The 27,614-nt window shown below is 43.2% G+C and overlaps 3 protein-coding genes across 6 annotated transcripts in view; 1 reads left to right on the top strand and 2 right to left on the bottom strand.

Annotated features, from left to right (window-relative positions):
* SLC23A1 (solute carrier family 23 member 1) overlaps window positions 1-2,272 on the top strand; it is a 30,011-nt gene extending 27,739 nt beyond the window's left edge. The window contains exons 13-14 of the mRNA XM_081906285.1: window positions 102-197; window positions 1,276-2,272. Of these exons, the coding sequence (XP_081762411.1) occupies window positions 102-197; window positions 1,276-1,523 (344 nt within the window). The 3' untranslated portion in view covers window positions 1,524-2,272. The remainder of the gene's footprint in view (window positions 1-101; window positions 198-1,275) is intronic.
* A 1,361-nt stretch (window positions 2,273-3,633) lies between these two features.
* PAIP2 (poly(A) binding protein interacting protein 2) lies at window positions 3,634-18,615 on the bottom strand. 3 transcript variants are annotated; one of them, XM_081906669.1, is made up of 4 exons: window positions 18,458-18,615; window positions 8,941-9,100; window positions 6,611-6,790; window positions 3,634-3,873 (listed from the first exon to the last, which is right to left on the bottom strand). In XM_081906669.1, exons 2-4 carry the CDS (start codon window positions 9,076-9,078, stop codon window positions 3,817-3,819), a joined length of 375 nt encoding a protein of 124 aa, XP_081762795.1. In that variant the 5' UTR covers window positions 9,079-9,100; window positions 18,458-18,615; the 3' UTR covers window positions 3,634-3,816. The 3 variants fall into 3 exon arrangements, with proteins under 3 accessions (XP_081762795.1, XP_081762796.1, XP_081762794.1); XM_081906670.1 differs by having other exon boundaries at window positions 18,574-18,595; XM_081906668.1 differs by lacking the exon at window positions 18,458-18,615 and adding an exon at window positions 14,586-14,727.
* Window positions 18,616-22,937: 4,322 nt separating this feature from the next.
* MATR3 (matrin 3) overlaps window positions 22,938-27,614 on the bottom strand; it is a 30,539-nt gene continuing 25,862 nt past the window's right edge. For both annotated transcript variants that reach the window (XM_081906132.1, XM_081906133.1), the window contains 5 exons: window positions 27,235-27,278; window positions 26,781-27,150; window positions 25,598-25,955; window positions 24,342-24,463; window positions 22,938-23,944 (listed from right to left, as the gene is read on the bottom strand). In XM_081906132.1, coding sequence (XP_081762258.1) covers window positions 23,897-23,944; window positions 24,342-24,463; window positions 25,598-25,955; window positions 26,781-27,150; window positions 27,235-27,278 — 942 coding nt within the window. In that variant the 3' untranslated portion in view covers window positions 22,938-23,896. The remainder of the gene's footprint in view (window positions 23,945-24,341; window positions 24,464-25,597; window positions 25,956-26,780; window positions 27,151-27,234; window positions 27,279-27,614) is intronic.

The raw sequence follows: 27,614 nt of genomic DNA, 5'->3' as shown, positions 1-27,614 counted from the left end.
TTAACATTTTCATGCTCAATCCATCTGCAAGTTTCAGTTCAACCTTCAAAAGCAGTTTTGAATTTGTGATACGACAGGCATGTTGTCAATCTTATTTCTAGGTATTGCTGAAGTGGACCAAATATTAACAGTGCTCTTAACCACAGAAATGTTTGTTGGAGGTGGCATTGCATTCATACTGGACAATACCATCCCAGGTACAGCAGTTTCATTTCCTTGCAGTATTTTCAGAGTGTTTGTTGTGGGGGAGGAAGGGAAAGGAGAATGTTAGCTGCTTTGAGACTCCTGTGGGTAGTGATAAAGCGGAATATCAACTCCAAACTCTGTCCGAAACCCAAGGCGAGCATTGCTTGTCAGAGGTGACAATTTTTTTAGCTCTCCTACCCCACTAACGGGATGCGGGTGGCGCTGTGGGTTAAACTACAGAGCCTAGGACTTGCCGATCAGAAAGTCAGCGGTTCGAATCCCCATGACAGGGTGAGCTCCCGTTGCTTGGTCCCTGCTCCTGCTAACCTAGCAGTTTGAAAGCACGTCCAAGTGCAAGTAAATAAATAGGTACCGCTCCGGCAGGAAGGTAAACGGCGTTTTCGTGCGCTGCTCTGGTTCACCAGAAGCGGCTTAGTCATGCTGGCCACATGACCCGGAAGCTGTACACTGGCTCCCTCGGCCAATAAAGCGAGATGAGCGCCGCAACCTCAGAGTCGGCCACGACCGGACCTAATGGTCAGGGGTCCCTTTACCCTTCACCCCACTAACAGTGGTGGAGTGTGGAAACGTTGACATTGACTCATCAACTGCTGTGGGCTTGAGAGCATGCACTTGCATATGCGGTGATTGTGGAGGGGTCGGGCACACACATATGTGTCTACACTTAAACGCAGCAAGAATTTCTTTAGTAGAATCCTGATCACACACACTGACCATTTTCTGAATTTGGAGTCTTACGCATTTGCTGGAGGGTTGTTTGGATGAACGATCCATATTGCAGATGGTAAGAATTGTGTGCTTTCTACCAAGTTTGAATTAACCATTTGCAAAATGGAGCGTCTAGCGATTGAACCATTATAAGGGACTGGCCAGAGGCTGCAGTTTCTTTTAACTACTGTCTGTCGCCGTTTGGCCAAGACTGCTGCAGCTGCCATTGAGGAAAAATAGTTTTTAAGGTGAGAAATCTCAGTTTAATCTGCGGTTGCAAACTTGCTTTATTTTGTTAAGAGATTATATGGTTCTCCTCTTTGTTTTGAACACGCCCCCTCAATCTATACTCCTTCCCAGGGACTCTAGAGGAACGTGGTCTAGTACAATGGAAGGCTGGAGCACATGCAAACAGCGCCACGTCTGCAAAACTGAAGAGTTACGATTTTCCATTTGGAATGGGTGTGGTTAGAAGGATCCAGTGGTTAAAATATGTGCCAATTTGTCCAGTCTTCATGGGTTTTCACTGCGGAACAAAGAGGGATTCCAGCACACCAGAACAGACAGCAAACACGGCAGAGATTACAGTCATATGTACAAAAGTTTGAAGAGACTCCCATAAGGTATGGAAGTTTGGACAATCTCAGATACTAGGGTATTTAAATCATACCCCATGCCTCCAGCAAATCACACCAGCAGAGGAGATTTTCCTCTGCCAACGTGTTGAGTTAAAGAGAAAGCAGTTAACATTCAGCCTGGTGAACGGTTTAGCTGTAAATCTGTAAATCTGCAAGACACCTTTGTTCATAGGCAGAATTCTGCCCCCCCTTCAGTTCTGGCTATCCGGTATGTGCTTGGAAGAAAAAGATGTATTGGTGCTATGTTATGTTTTTGGGAGGCCATAGCAGAATTGTGTGTATCCTCCTGTCGAAATAAGTAAATCCCACAGTCAAAATGATTCAGTCAAGTATGATTGCTTTAAAGGTACTTTGATTTTTACAGATGGCCTAGTGTTGTGATTCAAATTAAGGAATTTGGGACCTTTTTTTGGCAAGAAATGATGCAACAGGTGGAAGGTATTGTTTACATACACAAATATGAGGACTGGTTGGATTCCTCAAGGAACTGGTTCTGTTTCCAGTACACTTCTAAGTAAAGTGTTGTGGACACTTAAAAGTAAACAATTATTATAATGACCTTGCTGTAAAAAATATGCTAGCTAATAACACCAAACCGTGACGCACATTACTATGAAAGGTATTAAGTCATTATTAAGCATTTTTCTGAAATCCCCTCCACTGAAACCTCCTCACTGTTGCCCAGCTCAGTTTATGATGGCTCTGAAACTGTAATATAAATAATAATAATAATAATAATAATAATAATAATAATAATAATAATACCTTTATTGTCAATGTACAACCTGTGTACAATGAAATACAGGGCATAAGTAGCACTCTCTACAATTTATCTCTGACAGTTAAAAATCGCTGTTACCCTGCATCTGGTAATGTATGGTGCCAAAGACTTAAGATATCTTTGATTTGCATGTAACCAGGTGCAAGACTAAAGTTACTGTCAGTACCTAGGAAGTAAAGAAAGCTAATTCCACAGCAACAGGCTTAAAGTTGTTGGCACTTAGTGAAATTACATGCCAAGGAGTAATCTTAAAAAAGGGCAACATTAATTCAGGCCCATGTCTCCCCTAATTTGCTTCACTTTACAAATAACAGCACACATCCTTTACATCTTTTCCTTATGTCAAGTCTATTACCCTCTCTCTCTCTCCACCAAGGCCTGCACACAGGTTCTGAAAAAGATGAACACTCAGGAAATAAAAAAACCAAGAAGTCGTTTCTACTATTATTTATTTTTTTAAATATTTTTGAAAAAATATAATTTTTTTACAATATTTTCAACTTAAACACTATTCACACTGAACACGTATGGCAGCTTAAGCTACCCAAATATGAAGTTTAAGAAGCCAAAACTGTTCTAGTTGTATTAAAAAAAATTGTGCTGCAGACTACTGTGTAGTGGATGATTAAACAAAGCAAGGGAAAAGCACCACTCAAATCACTAATGCTATAAAGTTTTACAGGTAAAACCAACTCTTTTGAGGTTGTAAAATTTTATACAGGCAGTGCCATGTTTCTGGACTTCTGGAAGAAACTGTGACGCACAACCTCGCATCACTTTAAATATAAATGTATTAGTGGGACAAACATTCCAACATGATAACTTGCTGTAATACAATCTCATCTGCCAGTCATTTTTGTTTCTCCTCCACCAGATCTGGTAGCCAAGATAAAGGACTTTGTACAGGTCTGTAAAAGCAGTTCGTGTATAATACATTATCCACGCTCTTCTCAAAAAAGAAGAGCAGGATGTGAAATTTTGCTTCATCATGGGAAGAGTTAGTAGCAGTTCTGAAATAATCCAGCTAATCTGCATAATCAGATAAACCTTGCTTTTATTTTCATGTTAAGGCATTATCAGGTGCATATCGACACCAACTCTTGCTTTAGCTAAAACAGACCACTCTTTGTCACGAATCCTTCTAAAAGTAGAATTCCAAGAGTTTCTCAGAAACTTGGTACATTTCTCAACTTGACTGGTGCTTCCAACCTTACTGTCTCATTCACAAAAAGAGCCTGGGTCCAATTGTAAGTGTTATTATTATTTTTTCTTCTCCATTCCATTAACCTCTGACAGCAGTTGACTTAATAACAGTCTCAGCACTTTTATTAAGCATGCAAGACTAACAAAACTTTGGCAATGCGTAAGTGTAACACAGTGACAAGAAGAGAGAGCGTTTTAACAATTAAATCTTCTAATACTGGCTTCACAGTGTGGAAATTGTGCTACATCCACCAAAGAGGGCCCAGTCTACTCATATATTTAGTACTTCACCCCAGGAACAAACTCCTTTGCATTTGGATTCAGATTACTCTTGACCTGGAGGGGGAAAAAAAGACATTATAGATTGAGTTTATGGAGCGAAAGGCGTCTATGACGCATTTGCACAAGGTTCAAGTTCTTAACAGCCAAGAGCTGCAAGATGCAATCACAGAAAAATATTCTAAAGAACAAGGTAGTCTTATCATAGAAACAAAAGAAGTTGCCTTATACGGGGGTCAGACTAGTTGATCATATAGCTCAGTACTGTCTGCTCTGAGGACCAGTGACTCTCCAGTAGTGGTGTCCCAACTTTTTTCAAAGAGGGCCAGATTTGATGAAGTGAACATGCATGAGATGAGGGCCAACCAAAGCTGTTAAGCTTTTCTTAGGATTTTACCCCAGGAAATAAACTGCCACAGAGGCTGGATTAAACCAAACAGCAGGCTGAATTAGGCCCCCGAAACAGACTATGGACATGCCTGCTTCTCCAGGGTCTCTGGCCAGGAGTCTCTGCCATCATGGACTAATCCTTTTAGCTGGAGATGACAGTGTCTTGTTGGCATCAAGAGACACTGGAGTGTGCCTCCGGGGCTGAAGTCAAACCAGTGTGTTAGCAACACCCAAGTGACCGCTTCGCGGTGCAAACCTGGGCAGCGTGTATGGAGGTCCTGCACTGCCCAGATGAGAAGCCTCACTAATGTGGTCCAAAGGAAAGCAGCTTAGCAGCAGGAATTGCAGGAAGGAGGCGTACAAGGCTCCATCCAACTGTCCTAGGGACTCCACTCTGGATTTGTGTCTCGTTTACTCCTTAGCCCTTTCTTCTCCAGAAAACATCCTGCGAGGCAGCTGGAGGTTGAGCACCCGAGTTTTCCTTCTCCTGGATGAGCTACCTTTCCAGGTTGTCAAGCTCCACCTGCCCCTCACTTCCCTCCACAGCTCGTGCAGAAACCGCCTTATTGACTGTTGGACCCACTCTTCGTCTCATCCACTCAATCTGCCGGACCCTGTCTTCACATGCAGAGGAAGTCCCGAACTCACCAAGACTGAGTTAGCATGTTCTCTGCTACTGAGCTAAAGCCCCTGGGCACAAACATTAATTTTTTAATGTTTAAGAGTAAGAACCTGTTGTAAAAACCGTAGAGGAAACCCCACTGTTTGCCAAGGACACAATTATCTGAATGTTGAATGTAGGGCTTGAAGGATCCTTGGATGTTTACCAATTATTTTTATTGATTTTCCAGAGTTTTGAACAAATTGCCACCAAATTAACAGAGATCCGTGGATGTTTAGCCCCCTCCATGATATATAAAGAGTATTTAGGAAATTCCATTCTTAAGAGTATACACCAATACATTTGGTACAAGCCTATTAGCGTCTATCAAAAACCCATGCCTATGGATCCACAGCCATGTCACAAAAGAAGTCAAAGAGCCTAACTCACAGGCTCACCTAATTAGATAATGGATTAAAACAGAGCAGCCTAGATGTCTTAGCCACTGTTCCCAATTCTAAACTTAACAGTGAATCCTTAACCACCAACAGCAAAAATATTAATGTGGCAATTTAGATGTTATTTTGTGGTTACTTTTAAGTAGTTCTGGTTTTAACGTAACACACCAGAGTTCCTGAATACTACGTTCTTGTTTATTATTGTACCTGAGGCTTCACTATGACTTTTTTTGTCACTGCACTTTTAACACGGGGTTCCTATCAATGAAAAAAATAGTAAAGATTCACATGTTTCTGCAAGTTTATCCGTCCAAAAACAACTGCTTTGATAACTTCTGCTGAATTTGGGTGCAGAGTATGTACTGAGGTAGGAAACTCCCAAACTGTGTGCCAGCTTGTGCTTTATTAAGTAAGGACTCCGGTGAGGTTGTCAAAATTACCTGCCTCTCAGAGAAGGTTGATAGGCAAGGGGAAAAAATATACAGGGCAGCAATTCACACAAATATTGCAGGTGTGGGAAGGCAATTTTTCAGTCTAGGCATTGTGGTTCATGTGCACACAAGAAGGAAACTTCAATGGGACTGACTTCAATGGAACTGCTCAGGCAGATATTTTTAGGTGCCCACAAGTAGTTGAACTTTGGTCCCAATGAAATCAATGGTGCCAAAATGCAACTAACTTTGGTCTACTCCAATATTCAGCCAATTTCCCTCATTTTAGTCATTATCTAGGCTCAAGGTGTTTTTGGAACAGACTTGGAAAGTGCGAGGAAAGGAAAATACATTACATTGGCTAGTTCTATGCTTTTAGTCTACTAAAATTGGAGGCACACTTCGTTCATCGATCCCAAAGTATTGCCTTTTTAAATTCAGAAGATTGCACCGAGCCTCCCAGCATTTGGGATATGTGTTATTACAATTTGCGCGCTACCAACGGACTTGATCATATGGCAGGTGCTAGACAGACATGGAGGCCACCTCCAGCTTCAGCCACCAGACATGCAAGCCACATTGTCACAGAATCCAAAAGCCAAAATGAGAGCTGCTCTGTAGGTCTGCAAGCACACATTCCCTCTCTTAAGCACCTAGCCCCAGACTATTTCTCCTAGACTCTTAACTCTCACACATGCTTTCCTTATTTCTCTCCATTCTTTTCACTGCAAAGACATTAAGCGGGAGGGAGAGAAGGAGAACAAGACAGAAGAGGAGGTTCTGATATGAATATGTTATGAAGTGGCTTGATTTCCTTCATTTACTTTTTTAGCTCCTCTTTGAAATAAATACCTGACAAGGATTGTAGGCAGTCTTGGTACAAATAAACTCAGCGTTTAAAACCAGGCACTTACCACCAGATCTTCCAGTGACGAACTGTCACTGATAACAAGATCATTGAGCTGGTCCTGAATTTGATCCATCGTTTGCGGGAGATCTCTGGCTGGAATAAACCACTCATGTTCTTCCTCCTCTTCCAGCATTTCTTGGAAGCAACGTTCTATAAATTCTTCTTCCCACAACTCCTCTTCGATCTGTATTTAAAGCATAGGAGAGAAACTTTACCATTACCGCAGCCACCAATCTTAAGGCTTCTTCACAGAGGTCACGCACAGAAAATGCTACAGCACTGCTCAACCAACTACTTCACAGTATTTTCATCTTGGGAAATAAAGGTGATTCTAGCAAGAGTCATATTTTCCACTAAGTAGCCTTAACGTGGCAAGTTTGTGCAACAATTTAGTTGCACAATAGTTTATTTCCCTTAGTTCCCATCCCACATGAGCTGACAACACATCCTATGTAAAACGAGGCAGGCTAACTTAAAGACAGCTACTAAGAGCATGGGAAGTAAGACACAAATATGGCTGGGGGGGGGGGGGAGGGAGTCTGAGAGGCCATCAGAACACACCTCACTTCTTTCCTAACACTAATATGAGTTTGTTTGAAATTGCTTTTCACTTTACTTCTTATTCTTGTAATATAGCAACTCACAGCATTTAACCCGATAATAATAATAAAAAAATAAATAATAAAAAAATAGAAATTTATTATTTATACCCCGCCCATCTGATTGGGTTTCCCCAGCAGCTTCCAACAGAACACTAAAACACAATAACCTATTAAACATTAAAAGCTTCCCTAAACAGGGCTGCCTTCAGATGTCTTCTAAAAGTTTGGTAGTTATTTTTCTCTTTGACATCTGGTGGGAGGGCGTTCCACAGGGCGGGTGCCACTACTGAGAAGGCCCTCTGCCTGGTTCCCTGTAACTTGGCTTCTCATAGCGAGGGAACCGCCAGAAGGCCCTCGGCGCTGGACCTCAGTGTCCGGGCAGAATGATGGGGGTGGAGACGCTCCTTCAGGTCTACGGGGCCGAGGCCGTTTAGGGCTTTAAAGGTCAGCACCAACACTTTGAATTGTGCTTGGAAAATTACTGGGAGCCAGTGTAGGTCTTTCAAGACCGGTGTTATATGGTCTCGGCAGCTGCTCCCAGTCACCAATCTAACTGCCACATTCTGGATTAGTTGTAGTTTCTGGGTCACCTTCAAAGGTAGCCCCACATAGATAATCACTGATACTATTTGACAGTGGAATAAGAGGCTAGAAATGGCTAGTAAGTTAAAAATTACACATGGCAAGGAATTCTTCAATCTCAGAAGGCCTTGCTAACTTGTGTATTTATTTAGCATCCAGGGGCAAAACTAGGCTTTATTTCATCTGGGTCAAAGACTCCTTTGCCCCCGCCATGTGCATTTGTGTACATGTACACACACACACACACACACACACACACAGAGGCTGGGAGCCTCAATGGCACTCCTCTGGAAATTTCACCCAGTGCAAAAAACCTAGCAAGCCCTCCACCCCCAATAGCTACAGCATTGAGCATTCCTCTATATTTAAGTATCCAATTTAAGCAGAGAGCAGTGATTAAGCAACTGGAGTACCAAGCTGTGTTTCAGAATGAGAGACAAGACTATCAAGGAAAGAACTGGAAGAAAATATAGGCAAATGAGATACATGTTGAGAGATGGTGGAAGAAGATTGGGAAAGTTTAAAGTTTATATACAGAAATATTGTAAAATTAATGAGTGTTAGAAAATTGTTGGAATGAAACTTCATGGCTTTAGTAGAAATGTTATAAGGAGTTAATTATAAATAAGTACTTTAGTATTAATGGAAAATAAGGTTAAAACTATGTTAAGATATTCATAATGATAAAAATAGAGAAAGATGGAAAGGAATTGCTGAAACAAGTAACAGAAGTGGAATACAAAAAGGGAGGTGAGAGGAGGTCGCTGAAATAAGGGAATGAAAGATAGAGTAATGAAATGATATGGTATATGTTTTTAAATTGTTGCTGTTTTGCTTTGTTTAGTTTAGTGTGTTAAGGTTGTGTTTTGCATTGTTTATATATTGTATTGTATTGTTTTTCCTTATTTCTCTTCTGCTCTATTTTGTCTTTTTCTCTCACCTTTTTTCTTTTCTTGTAAGTCTTAAAAGTAATAAAGATTATTTTTTTTAAAAAAGAGAACAACAATTCTTTGCAAAGGCTTTATCTGCAGAAAAGAGGCAAGAGTCCTTTTGAAAATTCCAATAAATTATGATACCAAATAACCCCCCCCCAAAAAAACACACTTCTTCTTTACACGTATGGAAGGGGTCACATTATCTGCTCACCCACCTGTCTGTTGAACTCCTCCTCGTTTTCCATCCACATGTACTCAGCAAATGGATTATCATCTTCATGAGAGTGACCATTCATGATCACATCTTCATTGATAATGCTTGGACTAGTACTCCTGCGACTTGGGTCTTTCATGGTTGTGCCTTTGAGCTTAAGCCTGAAAGGGGGGGGGGAAAACACCACGGTCTTAAAGACGCTCAGCCCAATCCATTAATTGCACTTACTTGAAAGCTCCCTGTTGATTTCAGTGAAACATGATCCAGTGTCTGCAATGCTGGAAGAGATACAGTTTGGGAAGACTTGCTCCTGCATTTTCCTCCTCAAGCAGTGGAGATGGAATATCTATGGACAAGTATCTAACACTTTATGTGACTATGCATGTTATCAAAATTCTCCTATTGGCCCTTTTAGGGTGGAAACAAACACAAAGATTAAAACCTGTATTTTGCACGGACTGTGAAAAATAATGCAATTATGGTCCAAGTGAGACAATATGCAAGGCAAAACTGACTTGTTTGACAATCTGAGAAATAGTGGACAGCAGTTCTGATAATTTCTGGCAGGAAGATTAACGGATAGCAAAGGGTCCTTCATCTTCCTCAAAGCCTTCCCTGCAAGGTTGTATTTTGTCATCTCTACACACTCCTTTCTCCCTCTCTCTCTCTGTGTGTGTCCAATAGTCAATATTCAATCAGGTTTGAACAAGATGCTATTTAAGTACCCTTTGGGTGCAAGGAAGCTGACTGGTAATTGAAATATAAGAGCAAGGCAGTAATATCTAGCATATTTTCTGACTGGGGGAGGGATGAGAAGATGCTGACAACTTTAATTGGTGGTGTTTAGCCTTGCCAGTCTCCGCTTTTTATAGATGCAGATTACAATGTTAAGCTATTGTATCTTTCATCAGCTCCCATATTGAAAGATGTCTCACATCTTTTCCATCTAATGAATACCTTGCTGTCTTCATTCACATGTTGGAACCCTGAGGTGAAACAGCTCTTTATGGGGTTTCCCTTGAGAATTATATTCAGAAGTTTAATTTGGTGCAAAACATGATAGGACTTGATCTCTCAACAGTGTTACATTCATGGCTGTGGGGTGCTAGAAATGTTTGAACCTGAGATTTTCTGATGTTCCACGTTGAATGCTTTACCTTTATTTACCAAGCAAAACTAAACAGCTGTGCCATGTTAAGTTTTCACACGCTGCACAACACTCAAACCAACAGCCAGAAAAACCCCCTGAATATATGACTGGCAAAAAGATTCACTTAAAGTGTACTTAAAAGTGGCTTTAAATGTTACATTGCCTCAAATGCAAAGCATTACTGGGGGGGTGGGGGTAATAAAATAGTACAGATATGTTAATATGTGTAAAATCAGTAGCACACATCCCCTTCCGCCATTTAAATTTGTAGGGAAAAGTTAAGGCACTGGGTATTTTTAGAACACTAATTTTAGTATGCCTAAAGCACTGTGTGTATGGTATGCCACTCTTGTCCACTTGCTCCTCCCCAGTCTTTCTGCTGTTGCACTAAGTCATGCTTTGGCTTAGCATGTCGTCCAAACCCAGGCTAATGCTTTAGCTCCTTCCTGACTAACCGTGACCTCTAACCAAGGTTTGTCATATGCTTGATGGGCTGCGGTTTGTCCAGGAGTGCTAAACCATGATCTCATGAACAGGAAGCAGCAAAGCTACTGCAATCTCTTCTCCTAGAGACGACGCACTTGTGAGAAGTCATGGTTTGACGCAGCATGCCATATAAACCTGGCCAAAGTCTGTATAGTGGTACCTCGGGTTAAGCACTTAATTCGTTCCGGAGGTCTGTTCCTAACCTGAAACTGTTCTTAACCTGAAGCACCACTTTAGCTAATGGGGACTCCTGCTGCTGCTGCGCTGCTGGAACACGATTTCTGTTCTCATACTGAAGCAAAGTTCTTAACCTGAAGCACTATTTCTGGGTTAGCGGAGTGTGTAACCTGAAGCGGATGTAACCTGAAGCGGATGTAACCCGAGGTACCACTGCAAAACCACTTTCACTATGTATTAGTTCCAGCTGAGATGGAGATAAATCTTATGGTTCTACCTGCAAAAACTTGGCAGGCAACCTAATTGTACTTTGTCCTTCTCACTACGACCGATGCAACTTTGAAAGCTGTTCAGTTTGGGAGGGGGGTACTGTTTCTTGTTATCTTAACCAAGTAAAGATATAAAATATATTTTAATATTTTTTAACATAGTTAAAAATAGTCTAAGGTAAAGGGACCCCTGACCATTAGGTCCAGTCGTGGCCGACTCTGGGGTTGTGGCGCTCATCTCGCTTTATTGGCCGAGGGAGCCGGCGTACAGCTTCTGGGTCATGTGGCCAGCATGACTAAGCCGCTTCTGGCAAAACAGAGCAGCGCACGGAAATGCCGTTTACCTTACCTATTTATCTACTTGCACTTTGACGTGCTTTCGAACTGCTAGGTTGGCAGGAGCAGGGACTGAGCAACGGGAGCTCACTCCATCACGGGGATTCGAACCGCCGACCTTCTGATCAGCAAGTCCTAGGCTCTGTGGTCACACACCAATAGTCCACTAATGTGTGCCCTGGAATGTCACTACTTTCTGCACCCAAAGCAAGATGCCTGGGCTTTGAACCACAAAAGCCCTCAACCATGTGGACCTAACAAATCTCTCAGAAGTATCTTCGTTCCTTTACTCCTTCTTTAACACCAAAGTGTGCCTTCTTGGCTGGACCATCATGTAACTAGATTGATCAATAAGGGGCAGGCAAGAGGGATATTCAGTGTGTTTATCATAGTCGCTGAATGTCCTTCACCCTAGCAGTCTATCAAATTCTGACTCTGAACACCTTCTCAAAGCATTGCAAGGTTTTCCTGTTTGGGGTGGCTTCAAGGGCTAGCAATCAGCAGAATTAGAAACAGAGATATGAAAGCTAGGAGCTAAATGGCACCTTAAACCTAGGTTATGGTTGCAACTTTTTATAACAAGAATATGAAGCTGGAAATGAATGAACTGCAGCAAAAATCTTCTGTTCATTTTTCACATGGTCTAGTCCTCATCTGAAGACTGCAAAAAACAAAGCCACGCTTTCCCTGCCCGCCACCCTAATATTCTTAAGAGGGTCCCTTCTACAGTCTTCAGAGTGGCTGGAAGTGGGGAGGCAGAAAAAGTCCTCCTTTCCTTCCACTCTGCAGGAAAGCCCTACACCCCCTTTCCTTCACATAAATATATATTTTTGGCACCACAGTTAACACATATTAAAGGCCTATACAGCTGATGGCAGAGACACCCATCTTGAATATCCAGTCCTTCAATGATCCCACTCCATAATTTGTATTGGTTTTAAGCAACACTGTGAGAGTCCGAGGTAGATAACACTTTAACATACACCACTTAAACCACCATAACTAACTGGCTAGTATATTACAAATTAAAAGCACATCATACATTAAAAGTACATTAACAAGGAAACTAAAGCCTAAGCAAAACATGTTGGGTTTAAAAAGAAAAAATAAAGTTTTCAGGTCCCCTATCCATGCACATTCTACTTGGGAGGAAGCCCCATTTAACTTGGTTGATAATAATGATAATGATAATTATTATTATTTATACCCCACCCATCTGGCTGGGTTTCCCCAGCCATTCTGGGTGGCTTCCAACAAAACACTAAACTACAATAACCTATTAAACATTAAAAGCTTCCCTAAACAGGGCTGCCTTCAGATGTCTTCTAAAAGTTTGGTAGCTGTTTTTCTCTTTGACATCTGGTGGGAGGGCGTTCAACAGGGCGGGCGCCACTACCGAGAAGGCCCTCTGCCTGGTTCCCTGTAACTTGGCTTCTCGCAGGGAGGGAACCGCCAGAAGGCCCTCGGCGCTGGACCTCAGTGTCCAGGCAGAATGATGGAGGTGGAGACACTCCTTCAGGTATACTGGACCGAGGCTGCTTAGGGCTTTAAAGGTTAGCACCAACACTTTGAATTGTGCTCGGAAACGTACTGGGAGACAGTTTAGATCTTTCAAGACTGGCTGACATTTACTTCTGAGTAACAGTGGCAATTTTAATCTGAAATCTTAGGCCAGGGGTCGGCAAAGTTTTTGTGGCTTGGGCTGGTTCACAGTCTCACAAACGCAGCGGTGGGCCGGTGTGTGTGTGGGTGCACAAGTGCAATTTCTGGCGCTCCTTCCGGTGCGGATGAGGTGTGTGCAGCTTCCCACTGGCTGCAGGAACTTCCTGCAGCCAATGGGAAACTGGCCAGCGTTGCAGAAGGCAGTCCCTGCTCTGCTCCGCGCCAGTTTAGTGTGGCGCACGGGAGCAGACTGAGTGGGGGGGGAGGGGTCCATGGGCCGGTTAAACGACCAGTTTAGTGTGGTGCACGGGAGCAGACTGAGTGGGGGGAGGGGTCCATGGGCCGGTTAAACGACCCCCATGGCCCACATGTGGCCCATGGGCCTTAGGTTGCCGACCCATCTTAGGCACAGCACTGTGCCCAGAACTCAGAAACTGCTTGCACTTATTAAATTCCCTGTCGCAAAACGCACCTAGAACAATGGCAGTCCTGAACGCTGGTAAGCAGACCTTGGAAAGTTTTGATTCCTATATATTTTTTTTCTCTGTCTATCCCTCTTTTGTATTATTTCCAGCCTTAACACACTGGAAGCGACGAAAATGTTTTTCAACCACCACTCAGAACACAGGGAGGAGTAAGTTCTTATTGGAAACACCCATTGTATATTGTTCTGCCAATCTAGTAAGGAAAGTCCACTTGTTGAAGCGATGAATTCTGCATTTAAAAATAAACCACTATTTAATATAGGGAATCTAACAATCTCTGACGGGTACAAGTTCTCCATCCCTGATTTAACTGACGTTTAGCCATCTGATAACGGAATAGTTCTTTCTGTACACTGAAGGCTTTTTGATGCTGACTTCCTCTGTCTGACAATCCTTCCTTCCAGAGTCCCAACCATCCAGAGCAGATTTTTAGAGACTACAAGGGTCTACATATTAAAGGGGGAGCTGGCAGAAGTGCTCCCCCCACTCATCTCCCACCAGCAGGCGCATCTTCTGAGCAGAACGCTGTAACAAGGGATGCTCATGCTAGAGGATGGGCATGGAGTCAAAGTTACTTAAGTACCAACGCTGCGAGAAATACCAGTTATTTTTCTTTCTCTTTTGAGAAGCATGGTCAGGTTTCAAAGTTAGCTCTGCAATATTTAGTTAAGCATTTATTGTCAGACTATACATCATAATAAAGCCCCATGGTATTTGGAGGGTTTATTACACAGCTGACCAAACATTTCAGAGACTACTTATTAATAGCAAAACTGCTGTAATTATTGTCACTTGCAATTTAAAAGTCTTCTTTACTATAAGTACCATATCTGCTGACTATGTAAACAAGAACACGTTATATTGATGCAACCTTCTGCTACTGCTACAGATTCAAAGATAGGGCCAGAACACTTAAAAGGTTAGTTTTAAAAATGTATCTTGCAAGATATTCCAGGCTCTGCTTAAAACATCTCTGATTATTACATTCAAACAAAAAATAATTATTGTTCTGTGTCCACTTTTGATTTAAAAATGTACACCATTTCTATTATTTAGCTTGGGAAACTAGACTGCAAGTCACCTTAGAAATGTCATCATGTTCCTCTCTCCATTTGCAACAATCAAGGGGAGCTGTGTTTAAGTACAGACTTCCCTCTGGCAGCTCTATGTCTCTTCCTACTAAATCCTGCAATTCATAGGATCCTGATGTCAAATGAGATTGTGACGTCACAAACCTCACCTGAGAGAGATGATGTATGTGGGCAAACACCAAACAGTTATATAACTTAGCTCTAAAAGAACTGGTTCTCCACCTACCCTGTGATATTATGTACTGAAACCAATGATATATCATTTGATTCATGGATAAGATAGCTGCAAGGGTAGGCAAGGTCAGTGTATCTTTAATGTTTATTATAATTTTATCCATGTCTTCTGCAGAAGAGTTCAGATCAGCTTCCATGTGGCTTTCAGGCACTGCTGATGCCCAGGTCTGGTTGACTTTAGTAGCGAAACTGCATCAAATGCCTTATTTAAATATGCAGAAGACACAACTTTTAGTAGGTATAGCTTTTCTCACACCTGCCCAACCTCTCTCTTCCCCATACGGGAGAGTGTCTTCATTGTATATGGAAATTCTAGATCACTGGCTTCCAAACTGTGCTCAGAGGAATCAGAGGTTTCTGATCAGTAATTGTCAACAAGCTTCACTGAAAAGCAAGCTTGTCCACCATTTCTGAATCTTCTACAAAGCACAATGCAGAGGAATATGGGATGTATTATAGAACAGCATCCTGACTTAACACAGGGCAGGAGGCTGTCCCTGTGTACATTAAGTTTCGAAGTTCGTACCAACAATCCTCCACAATGCTCTGGGGTTCCATGGCAGTTTTGTGGGAGTTCCTCATCTGATGAGATAATGTGGAAAAAGTGTTTCTTGGAAGCAAATAGTTTGGAAATATGGCCCTAGATAAAAATGCAAATTAGAGTAAGATTTTTAAAATATATATAAAAACTAATTTGCCTCTTCAAACAGTGAAATATTCTGTACAGAATGAGGGGAAAATAAATGGCTACTGAATTTTGAATCTTCAGCCCAAGTATCAATGCACTGTTTTGCAAGCCTGAATGGTACACAAACTATTTCTACCAAAAGAAACACACACACACACATTTCTGAAAAAGCCAGGATATAGCAATCTGTTTAAAAGGGTATTAGGAACAGTGACAGTCTGCAACATCAGGAAAAACTAAGTAAAGGATTGTTGTGGCCTGTCTTTCCTCCCACTGTCCTCTCTAAAGGTAATATGTAGGTAAGAAATATGATGCCTATACCTGCCAGCTTAACTGTACCTTTCTGGATTCTTGTTTTTCTCTCAGTTAACAAAGAATAAATGTTACTGAGCGAAACTCATCTGATTTACTAATTTTGCTTCAAACACGAAGACTTTGGAGATGGTGCCTAGCAGAATAACCGAAGCACACTATGTCATCCCATCCCATCTTACTTCAGTATCTGATTAGAGAATTCAGAGAGAAAATGAGGCAGAGGAACAGTGGCCAGCAGTCTATTTCTAGGAATCCCAGCAGGAAAGGCATCAAATCAGCAGCCCTCCTCTACTGTTTGTCACCATGCAACCAGGATGCAGATGCATGCAGTATGCAGGTTGAGGCTCCTTTTAGTTATCATGGCAAAAATCTGCAGGCAGACAAATTCATGGAGGAGAATAGGTGTTTAAAGTATCTGACTAGGAGTGGGAAGATCCAGGTTCATATCTCCACTTGGCCATGAAACCCACTGGGTGGCATTTGGTCAATCACAACCTCTCCTACTCTCAGTGTTGTTGAGAGAAGGAAAATGAATAGGAAAGCCACGTACACCATCCTGAGGCCTTTAAAGGAAAGACAGGATGTAAGTTTATTAAATATACATCCCCCGAACCCTCTGCTCATCACCATAACTTGCTGCATCAAATGTTATTTTTATTTGCTTAGCAGATGTATATCCCATCTTTCTTCCAGTACGGAGCCCAAGTGGCACAAATGCACTAACATGCCCATCCTCAGCATGGTGGCAGCTGCCTATGCCCACATTATAACCTGCATATGAAGTTAAATGTGTGTGCTGTGACAGCAGTGCTGCCTTCCACCTCTCGTGAATCTAATTATCAGCTTCACTTATGTGAGCCCCATTTGTGTCAATAGGTAAAGGTAAAGGGACCCCTGACCATTAGTCCAGTCGCAAACGACTCTGGGGTTGCAGTGCTCATCTCGCTTTATTGGCCAAGGGAGCCGGCGTACAGCTTCCGGGTCATGTGGCCAGCATGACGAAGCCGCTTCTGGCGAACCAGAGCAGCGCACGGAAACACTGTTTACCTTTCCGCCGGAGCGGTACCTATTTATCTACTTGCACTTTGACATGCTTTCGAACTGCTAGGTTGGCAGGAGCAGGGATCGAGCAACAGGAGCTCACCCCGCTGTGGGGATTCGAACCACCGACCTTCCGATCGGCAAGCCCTAGGCCCTGTGGTTTAACCCACAGCACTAACCGTATCCCTATTTGTGTCAATACATCTCTTCAAATAATACAGACACTTTGATGGAGCCCATGCAGTGTTTCTCAAACTAGGGTTCTCAATTGTTGTTGGACGACAACTCCCTGCTAGCTAGGGGACAATGGGAGTTGTCGTCCAACATCACCCGGGGACCCAATATGTTTGAGAAACGCTGGGCTAGGGCCCAGGAGTTCAAAATCCCTGTGAAAGCCAGAGCTACCTCACAGGCTTGTTGATAAAAGCGGGGAAGGTGAGAACCTGAGCTCCTTGGATTTAAAGGAGGGTTGTAAACATGGTAAAGGTAAAGGGACCCCTGACCATTAGGTCCAGTTGTGGCCGGCTCTGGGGTTGCAGTGCTCATCTCGCTTTATTGGCCAAGGGAGCCGGTGTACATCTTCCGGGTCATGTGGCCAGCATGACTAAGCCACTTCTGGCAAGCCAGAGCAGCGCATGGAAATGCCGTTTACCTTCCCGCCGGAGCGGTACCTATTTATCTACTTGCACTTTGATGTGCTTTTGAACTGCTAGGTTGGCAGGAGCAGGGACCGAACAACGGGAGCTCACCCCGTTGCGGGGATTCGAACCGCCGACCTTCTGATCGGCAAGTTCGAGGCTCTGTGGTTTAACCCACAGCGCCAACTGTGTGCCTTAAAACATGGTAAACAAACAAATATATGCAACAGCCCTCTATATTGTGTTCCCGACCACCACTGCTGCTTTCCTTTCTGCATAGGAAAACAACAAGACAGAGCACGACACTCTTAATCTCAGGGTTGTTGGTTTGAGCCCCACGTTGGGCCAAAGATGCCTGCATTGCAGAGGATTGGACTGGATGACCCCCAGGGTCCCTATATGAACGAAAAGCCCCCCCTCCCCCCCCAAAAAAACCCCCACTTCAGTCCTCCCTCGCCTTGGTCAAGATGCTAAGCCAAAGCAAAGAGCACAAGGCAAAGCAAGACTGGAGGAGCAAGTCTCTAACTAGGACTTCGCTTAAGCCCCGCCCCATATCGCTTAAGCCCCGCCCCTACCCTCTTTGTTCGCCGCCTGAAGGGCGCGCAGGCCCCGCCCCCTGAGAGAGGGGGGGGCGAAGCGTTCGAAGTACACTTAGACGCGGAAAGCCGTGCCACGTATCCCATCATGCACCACGCCCCTAACAGACAGGTACGCTGCCCCGGGTACCCGGATGAAGGGGGGAAAAACACACACCCTCCAACCCCCCAGCAGGCGCCATTAGGCCGCTCTCCGCCAACCCCCCCCCCGCTTCTCCTTCTATCGCCTCAGAGGGATTCGTCGTCGTCCTGCCCCCCCCGAAAAGTTCCCCTCACGCGGGGTGTGGGCGGCAAAGGGAGAGCGGCGCCTCAGAGCGCTAGGCCCCGGCCCCCTTCCGCTGCAGCCGCACCTTTCGAAGAAGTGGGTCAGCCGCTCCTCGCCGCTCTCTGCTCGGCTGCCTCGCTTCTCCTTCGCCGCCCCCTTCCCTTTGGAAACACAACAACCGCCCCCCCTTCCCTCTCCAACCTATCTCTCCGCAGGCCGGATGTGAGGTCACTTCCGCCCCGTCTTGCGGCCGTCTCTATGGTCTCCGCTCGGCGACCGACCGAGCCGGGCTTCCGCTCTGAAAATATACGCAGGCCGCAGTCACCACAGAGCTACGAAATAGGGGAGGACTCTCTGGGGTTGTTCCGGAAGTCGTGCCGCAGCGGGACTCTCTTATTATTTTTCCTACCTCTATGGTCGCCATTTTTCCAAGAGGGAGGAAAAAAGACGCTGTGAATATAAGGGAAATATAGGAAGGTGTGCAGCTGCTGAAAAATAAATTGTTCCGACAGTGAAGTGGACCTTCTCGGAAGGTTGTGGACTCTCCTTCCGTGGAGGTTTTTAAGCAGAGGTTGGACGGCCATCCGTCATGATCATGATCTAGATGAGATCATGCACTGCTGATTGATGACCTTTTGAGTCCTTTAAAACTTGACAACTCAATGGTTTGATTTTACATATGCCAACTTAATTGGGACTAGGGACTTCTCTCCCACCAGAAAACGACGACTTCTGCGCAGCTTTTAAGATACTGATAATTTTAGGCCAACAAAGGTCCGTATAGTTAAAGCTATGGTTTTCCCAGTGGTTATGTATGGAAGTGAGAGCTGGACCATAAAGAAGGCTGATCGCCGAGGAATTGGTGCTTTTGAATTGTGCTGGAGGAGACTCTTGAGAGTCCCATGGACTGCAAGAAGATCAAACCTCTCCATTCTGAAGGAAATCAGCCCTGAGTGCTCACTAGAAGGACAGATCCTGAAGCTGGGGCTCCAATACTTTGGCTACCTCATAAGAAGAGAAGACTCCCTGGAAAAGACCCTGATGTTGGGAAAGATGGAGGGCGCAAGGAGAAGGGGACGACAGAGGACGAGATGGTGGGACAGTGTTCTCGAAGCTACCAGCATGAGTTTGACCAAACTGCGGGAGGTAGTGGAAGACAGGAGGGCCTGGCGTGCTCTGGTCCATGGGGTCACGAAGAGTCGGACACGACTAAACAACAACAAATTTTAGGCATCCTGCTTAAAATGACATTCAACAGATCTGCCAGTGCCTGATAAAAGTGTGCAGTTTAGCACAGCACAGGTGTCTGGGTTGTTGCCAGCTGCAATGTTCATTCTCAGCAGTAGCATCGCTGCATGCATCTGAGCTTTGTGTAGATCTCGACGCGTCATCAGTTTTTACACCCCCGTTTACCAACACACCCCTCCCCCACATCCAAAAAGAAAGTTACACTGCCTTCTCTATAATTTTCCCAGGTGGGTGAGAAGCCGTGTTGGTTTTGCTACAGCAAAAAAACTGCCTTGCTGCCGCTTAAAAACTAGCAATAGTTTAGTGGCGTAAGCTCTCATGAACTAAAACCCTGCTTCATCAGATGCATGTTGAAATCTCAGTTGGCATGCACTGCAGAAAAAAATCATCATCATAGAATTGTAGAGTTGGAAGGGATCCAGAGTCCAACCCCCTGAAATGCAGGAATCTTTTGCCCATTGTGGGGCTTGAACTCATGACACAGAGATTAAGTTTCATGCTCTACCATCAGACCTGCCACCTGACAGTGGGCTACAGTGCCACAAAAGCTTATACAGTGGTACCCCACAAGACGAAAAACTCGCTAGACGAAGGAGTTTTTCGTTTTCTTAGCCGCTTCGCAAGACGCATTTCCCTATGGGCTTGCTTCGCAAAACGAAGCTTGCCCCGCAAGCTCCGGGGATAGCGGGGAAGCGCAGCACGTATTCCCCGCTGTCCCTGGACCTCTTTTGAAGCAAGGGGCGGTGGCCCCGCAATCTCCGGGGACAGAGGGGAAGGTGCGCGCGCCTTCCCCTCTGTCCCCGGAGATTGCGGGGCAGGCAACGGGGAGAAGCAATCTTCTTCCCCCCCGCGGCGCTTCCCCTCTGTCCCCGGATGGTCTTCATAGGAATGCATTGATTGATTTTCAATGCATTCCTATGGGAAACCGTGCTTCACAAGATGAAAAACTCGCAAGAAGAAAAAACTTGCGAAAAACTTAATTTCGTCTTGCGAGGCACCACTGTACTATAAAGCTTATAGTTAGTCTTAAAAGGTGCCACAAGTCTTTTGGTGTGTATGCAGCTCTTGGAACATGTTTCTTGAAAACACCTTAAATATAGAGGCAAAGTGTAAATGGTGGTAACCCTGGGTTAGTGATTCACCAGGGATGAGTCAAAATCTCCCTCAAAACAGCCCCAGGCAAACCTTGGCAGGTGTCTATCCTCCAGCATACTGATATATGCCCGAAAAACCAAGCGGCACATTATGAGATGAAGCAGAACCACTGTTCAGCAAATGCAGCTAAAATGGTATTTTTTGTGTGTCCTGACGAGCTGGATTTTCCATTAAGGCAACTAACTACGCCTATTTATGCCAGTTCTTCATTAGATCCTCATGGTTTTACAAGTTTCCAATATTTTGTAATAGTTATTCTTACTGCCACAAAGAAAGTTGGTAGTTCTGTTTAGAAAAATACATCCCACTCCATCAAAAATCAGTACAGTGGTACCTCGGGTCACATACGCTTCAGGTTACAGACTCCGCTAACCCAGAAATAGTACCTCGGGTTAGCAACTTTGCTTCAGGATGAGAACAGAAATTGTGCTCCAGCGGCACGGCAGCAGCAGGAGGCCCCATTGGCTAAAGTGGTGGTTCAGGTTAAGAACAGTTTCAGGTTAAGAACGGACCTCTGGAACGAATTAAGTACTTACTATTACCACTGTAATAGTATCATCAGTGGGTTTGGTTGGAATGTTTGGCTTGTGATTAATCCACTTTTGTGCAACATTCATGTCAAAAAGTCCCGTATCAAGGGGCAATTCCATCACACCCCTCTAGCACAGTGGACCTGTATTTAAATGTTCATTTAATTTTGTTGTGCATGTGCAGTGATGTTGACAGCTGAAGGTGAGCTGGCTGTCGTCACTCAACCACAGAACAAGCTGACCATCTTCTTGGATCTCAGAGATGCTCAGCCTGTCATGAGAGTACATACCAAGTTTTTGTGATAGATCAGCTTTAGGAGAACAGGCAAAGACGAGTTATCAATGACTCAGCTTTGCCACGAGTTCCAAAAATTCCCCTTTCCCAATCCTCTCTGTCACCACTTCAACTCTCTTTTGGCTAAAGACCACCCACATGGTGGTGATGGTACTTGTCCTAACTTCCAAACTGTTGCTGCCCCACATTTTCACCTAGCTCTTCATCTTAAGTCTCTCGTGTTTCTCTTCCTTTGGCCATCTTCCTCCTCTGCTTGCTGCCTCTTACCACTCACATTCCACTAGAATTTCCTTTTTCTTGGGCTGTTTCCTTCAAACCTTTTCCAGAACACCAGCTTTCTTCACCCCTCACCTCAGTCTCCACAGTTCTGTCTGCTTCCTGCCCTACCTTTAGCTATGGCTAAACAAGACTAATCAGAGCTAGGGGGTCTATAACTATATATTTATATATTAATGGGAATTTCAACACCTAGTTTTCATAATGCTTCCATATTATCTAAATAATGGCACTAACCTTAGAAGTTATTCTGAATTGTGTGAAGTCAACTATTGGCAGATTTCAACTACAGTGGTACCTCGAGTTACATACGCTTCAGGTTACATACACTTCAGGTTACAGACTCCGCTGGCCCAGAAATATTACCTCGGGTTAAGAACTTTGCTTCAGGATGAGAACAGAAATTGTGCTCCGGCGACGCAGCGGCAGTGGGAGGCCCCATTAGCTAAAGTGGTGCTTCAGGCTAAGAACAGTTTCAGGTTAAGAACAGACCTCCAGAACGAATTAAGTACTTAACCCGAGGTACCACTGTATGCAGATACCTACACATTCCATGTTTTCTGAAAATGGCTTAGTTATTCTATGCACGAAGTTTGCAAAACTGAATGTTTTAGCATTTGTATTGCAGAGAGATCCTTCCATTCCATGCAAACAAATTATTACAGTCATGAATTTTTTTATTGACAAATATTGGGGAGTTTATTGCCCTTGTGAATAAACGTTTCACATACTAGCTCCAGAGCTAAACATACAAATTCAGCTGATTACACTAAACAAGCTCTTTTGGAATGTGTGCTGTTGAATTCTAGCCTAAGTACAGTAAAGACCAGCTATACCACATGCTGTTCAGACAGTTAACACAAACTATAAATTATGGAAACTTCATGGAAGTGGAGGTCATGCTGTGAGGTTTAAAATCAGAACCTTTAATACCATTGTAGCTGGTTGGTTGACCTTTGGTGGAAAAGCTGAGTGGGCAAAGAGCATGACAGATGATCTGGTTGTCTGTATTAAAAAAAAACTGGCTATAGAGAGTCACACATACACACACAAAAAAACCCTCATGGCTGGTTTGGTTTATTGGTTTGACACTATAACAACCTGAATTGACATATATGTAAGCTGTTAAAATCATTAATAGAACTACATGAAAACAGATTATACACGCAAGCTCCCAATCACATCAGCCACACGAAGGTACATCAAGAGCCACAGTTCTAAGATAAAACCAAATGTGAAGAGGTAAACTTGTTACTTTGAAGCAAGTCCCACCAATTTCAGTGACACCTTAGTAACTGGTCTAGGATCAGAATTGAAATACAAACATAAAAAGGTAACTATTTACAATTTATGGTTCAAATGCTGCTTTTGCTTATACTTGAGATGTATGAAAAGTACTAAATTCAAGTTGCAAGCAAGAAAAATAATACTGGTCAGAAGAAGAAGAAGAATTTACTTTCTGTGCAAGCAGAAGAAACACAGCATTTTAACAGCTGACTATCCGTTTTTTCTATTCTCTACCAAACACACCGAGACTAAAATAAAGCATTTCCACTTTTTTAAAAGTCACAAAAAATTAGTAGTAAAGATTCTCAAAAGTGAAATGAAATCATGAAACTCAGCTGGACATAGACTGGAATGTTCCAGAGGAGGGGAAAGAGATAACTGCTTATATTGAACTGAACAGAACCAACGTTTTAAAGGGATGTTCTATGAAGCTTGAAAATATTAATGCTGATGAAATCCTTTCTTATCTCTTCAGGATGCTGTACATTTCCTTGGTAGCTTCAGGCATCAATCAGCACAAAAAGCTGTATTGTCATTCCCGTATTTTTTTAAAAAAAGATCGTTTTGACAATGCAGATTTTGCTGTAACATTAAACACACTAACAGAATTATACTTCTATTTTATTCCACTAAAATCTAAGTAGTATAGCGTTTCCCCAATTTTACTGTATTGAGATTAACGTTGAAAATAAAACCATTTTTTCCTTAAATTGGCAAACCTCTTTTTTTGCATTTAAGTCTCTTTTTTCTGTTTCTTGTCTTCAGCCTTCTCCATGTGTTTCTGCAACAAATAAACAAACAAGGGAGGATTGAATTGTAATTTGTTTCTGTTGCCTGGATTGTGTTGCAGTGGCATCATTAGCAACATTCCAGAATTTTTTTTTTCAAATTTAAGCTTGCTGCATCTCATGGTAAATCAAGTACTAAGGCTGATGTGTGTACATTGGGCATAATCCAGTCACTATACTTGGATTACAATGGAACGCCCAAGTTCCAATTTGGGCTGGAATGTTTATGACATGGCGTATGCATGAGCTTCTGAACTAGGTGGTGTAGAATAACTTGAGATTAAATTTGCCACTTAAAATAAACCAGAGCCTTAACAAAGAGCTACTTATCCTCAGGTTTTAATTAAGCTTCTTCCAATAGCTGCATGAAGGTGAGAAATTCTACCTTACCTTCAACTTTTGATAATGTGCAAGGCTGCCGCAGTGGACCTTTTTTGCAGCATCTTCATTGGTGTAGAACAAGGAACACAACTTGCAGTAAAATCCAGTTCGGGGCACCACAAAGCTCACGCCTAAATAGAAACATGCACATCATTGCAAATCTGATCCAGAACATCTGATCCAGAACAGAAGGGCCAGAAAGAGAGTCCCTAAGTTCCCTCTGTACTGAATAGGTGATCTGTAAATCAGTAGTCTTATACTGGCTACACATGCATCCTTGCCTTTAAAATGCTCTTAAATAAAATGGTTTGGTTCACACCTCACAGAACTGCTATTTAATGTGAAATAAATGGAATACGACCGAGTCCGACAGTCTCAGAACATACACTCCCTTCTTCTCTTCCCACGCAATCAGGAGAGTTTGGAAGAAGTTTGTTGTTTGTACTGACAAACTGTGGTTAACATTAACTATGGTTTACATGAAGCTAGTCACTTTGAAAACAAAAATAACCACAGTAAGTTAGTTTTATATTTATGGAATTTGCAAAGTGCCCAATACCTGTAGGTCTCAGGATGATTCACAACATAAAACCACAGCTTATTTACATTCATTGAACTGCAGTTAAGCAAAACTTCTGAACTTCTAGCTGTGTGCGTGCTTTAAGGCTGACTGCAGTTTAATTAAAAGGTAAAGGACCCCTGACAGTTAAGTCCAATCGTGAACGACTCTGGGGTTGCAGCACTTATCTTGCTTTACAGGCCAAAGGAGCCGACGTTTGTCTGCAGACAGTTTTTCTGGGTCATGTGGCCAGCATGACTAAGCCGCTTCTGGCGAAACCAGAGCAGTGCACTGAAACGCCGTTTACCTTCTTGCTGGAGCGGTACCTATTTATCTACTTGCACTTTGACATGCTTTCGAACTGCTAGGTGGGCAGGAGCTGGGACCGAGCAACAGGAGCCCACCCCATTGCGGGGGTTCGAACCACTGACCTTCCGATTGGCAAGCCTTAGGCTCAGTGGTTTGGACCACAGCGCCACCCGCGTCTCTTCAGTTTAATTACATCATACTAAACTATGGCTTGGCATGATGTGCACATGTGTTGTATTCTATTTAGTGATTTAACAGTTTGTGCCCATAAGGTCTTGATGATTGAGCCTGAACTGACTGGCAAATTCTAAGCTAATACCTCTTTAGGAAAGGAAGTCTCTTTCTTGTGGTCCATTTACAACACACATTACATTAGAGGAGGTTGAAGCATTCTTACCAACAGGAACACTTGGCTGATACGGTCCAATCCTATTTTCATCCGGAGTGGCCTGTGCGTCACGGGCACTTTCTTGCCCTTCTGTGTTTTCTTTTTTATCTTGTTCTTCCGACACTGTGCTGTCTGTCACCTCGGATGATTCTGACTTCAAATTCTCATTTTTAGCACCATTTTCCAGTGCCTCGTTTTCTTGCTGCCCTTCTGTGTTTACAGTCTGACCTTCTGTTATGCTGCCCTCAGTTTTTACAGCAGATGTAATACCAGATTTACGTTTTTGGTGATCTAAGTCTTCTTCATCACCAACTTCATCTAGAGTCACAAAGCCTTCCATGCTCCTTGGAAATCCACCTACATGTCGCTATTGAGACAATTTATTTTTATTAGATATGGCTTTTCTCAAATCAAGCTATTTCATTTAAAATACACACTGAAGTCCAACAGGGTAATTCCATCACATGCAAACACCCACTTTTATTTCCCTCTCTAGGAAGTGCTCCTCAAAAGAGATGACTTTTGGAGCGGTGGGGTACAAAAGACTATACCAATGGCCACAGTTTAGCCCCAGCCACAGCGCAAAACTGGCTCAGGGCTCAGTATCTCCCCATTTTGCAAGCAACAGGAATTGGCAAGGAACACAAGAAGGAACCATGCAGGCAACAAACTCCCACAAGGAAAATGTTCCTGTGGCGAAGGTTAGCACTAGGAATCCGGCACTTTCCTTGAACAAATACTAGTTATTTATTTGCTTGCACTGGTGAAAGAGTTCTCTCCAGATCCCTAGGGCAGGGTTGCCTCCCTCCTAAACTTGTGACTTGCAAAGTTTAGGTTTGTAATGCATTTGAGTACCTTGCAGATGCGCAGTTTGTCCCTACATATCTTTGTTTCATGGTCAGAGATGAAGCAAGCTAGGGACTTGCACATGGTCTCAAGAGTAAGTAATAAAATGAGGAAAGTAAGACTATTTACAGGACAGGATACCGCTACAGACTACAGTCATCTATACCACCCAAAACAGCTATGGGGTGTATGCACACAGACTACACAAGCACCTTCCTTTCTGAAACCTTTATTAAGATACCACATTATGAGCAGCACCTTTTCTCGAAAGGTGGAAAGTTTTTTGTGGCAAGAAATAATCTTGTGGTGAGCATAAGCTTCTTCCAAATGATAGTTTTCTCTTTACCTTTTTGAGTTTCTTTGCCGTTGATGTAGCTGTAGCGTTTTCTTCGGGTTTTGCAGTAGCATCATCACCACCTGCCTCCTTTTGTTCAGAAGACACATCACCCAAGTTAGCTACATCCGTATCATCTGCAGCTGAGCTCCCACTCTCTAGTAATGCTGCTGCTTCCTCCTCGTCCACTAATAGTTCATCTTCAGATTCAAGGAGTAAACTTGGTTCCTCCTGGTCTGCCTGATCATTGTCCTTTGTATCTGCCTCATCTCTCTTCTCTTCTTTATCTTCAGTGCTATTGCTTTCCATTTTCTCATTATCTTCAGTCTTACATTTTTTCTCAGTTCCAGAGTCTTTGCTATCTGGAGAAAGACCTCTTTTTCTATAAAAAGAAAGGGGGAAATCTTGCTTACCCATTTCCTTTTCGTATTTTTAAACAAACTCAAGCTACCAGAAAGATTATTACCTTGGTTTATCTTTCTTCAGCAGATCTACTCCTTTGTTGGGAATCTGTAATAATAATAATAATAATAATAATAATAATAATAATAATAATGTCAGTTGGTTAGATAATGACAAGGGTTGCAGGTTTGATCCCTGTAAAGGACAGCTGCATATTCCTGCATTGCAAGGGGTTGGATTAGATCAGGCACCCCCAAACTTGGCCCTCCAGATGTTTTGAGACTACAACTCCCATCATTCCTAGCAAACAGGACCAGTGGTCAGGGATGATGGGAATTGTAGTCCCAAAACATCTGGGGGGGCCAAGTTTGGGGATGCCTGGACTAGATGATCCTCAGGGTCCCCTCCAACTCTATGATTCTATGATAAAGGTCTTTGTGGATT

This window comes from Podarcis melisellensis, assembly GCF_964234715.1.
Source record: "Podarcis melisellensis genome assembly, chromosome: 3".
NCBI classification, from domain to species: Eukaryota; Metazoa; Chordata; class Lepidosauria; order Squamata; family Lacertidae; genus Podarcis; species Podarcis melisellensis.
Note: the sequence above shows the minus strand (reverse complement) of the source record. Positions and strands in the feature narration are given on the sequence as shown.

Bases quoted from the DNA above. Each gene is read 5' to 3' on its own strand.
- PAIP2 (XM_081906668.1), bottom strand. The intron at 6,791-8,940 runs GTGGGTGAGCAG...CTTTAAATACAG, and splicing joins AGGAGGAGTTCAACAGACAG to ATCGAAGAGGAGTTGTGGGA. The intron at 3,874-6,610 runs GTAAGTGCCTGG...TTCCCCCTCCAG, and splicing joins CGTCACTGGAAGATCTGGTG to GTCAAGAGTAATCTGAATCC.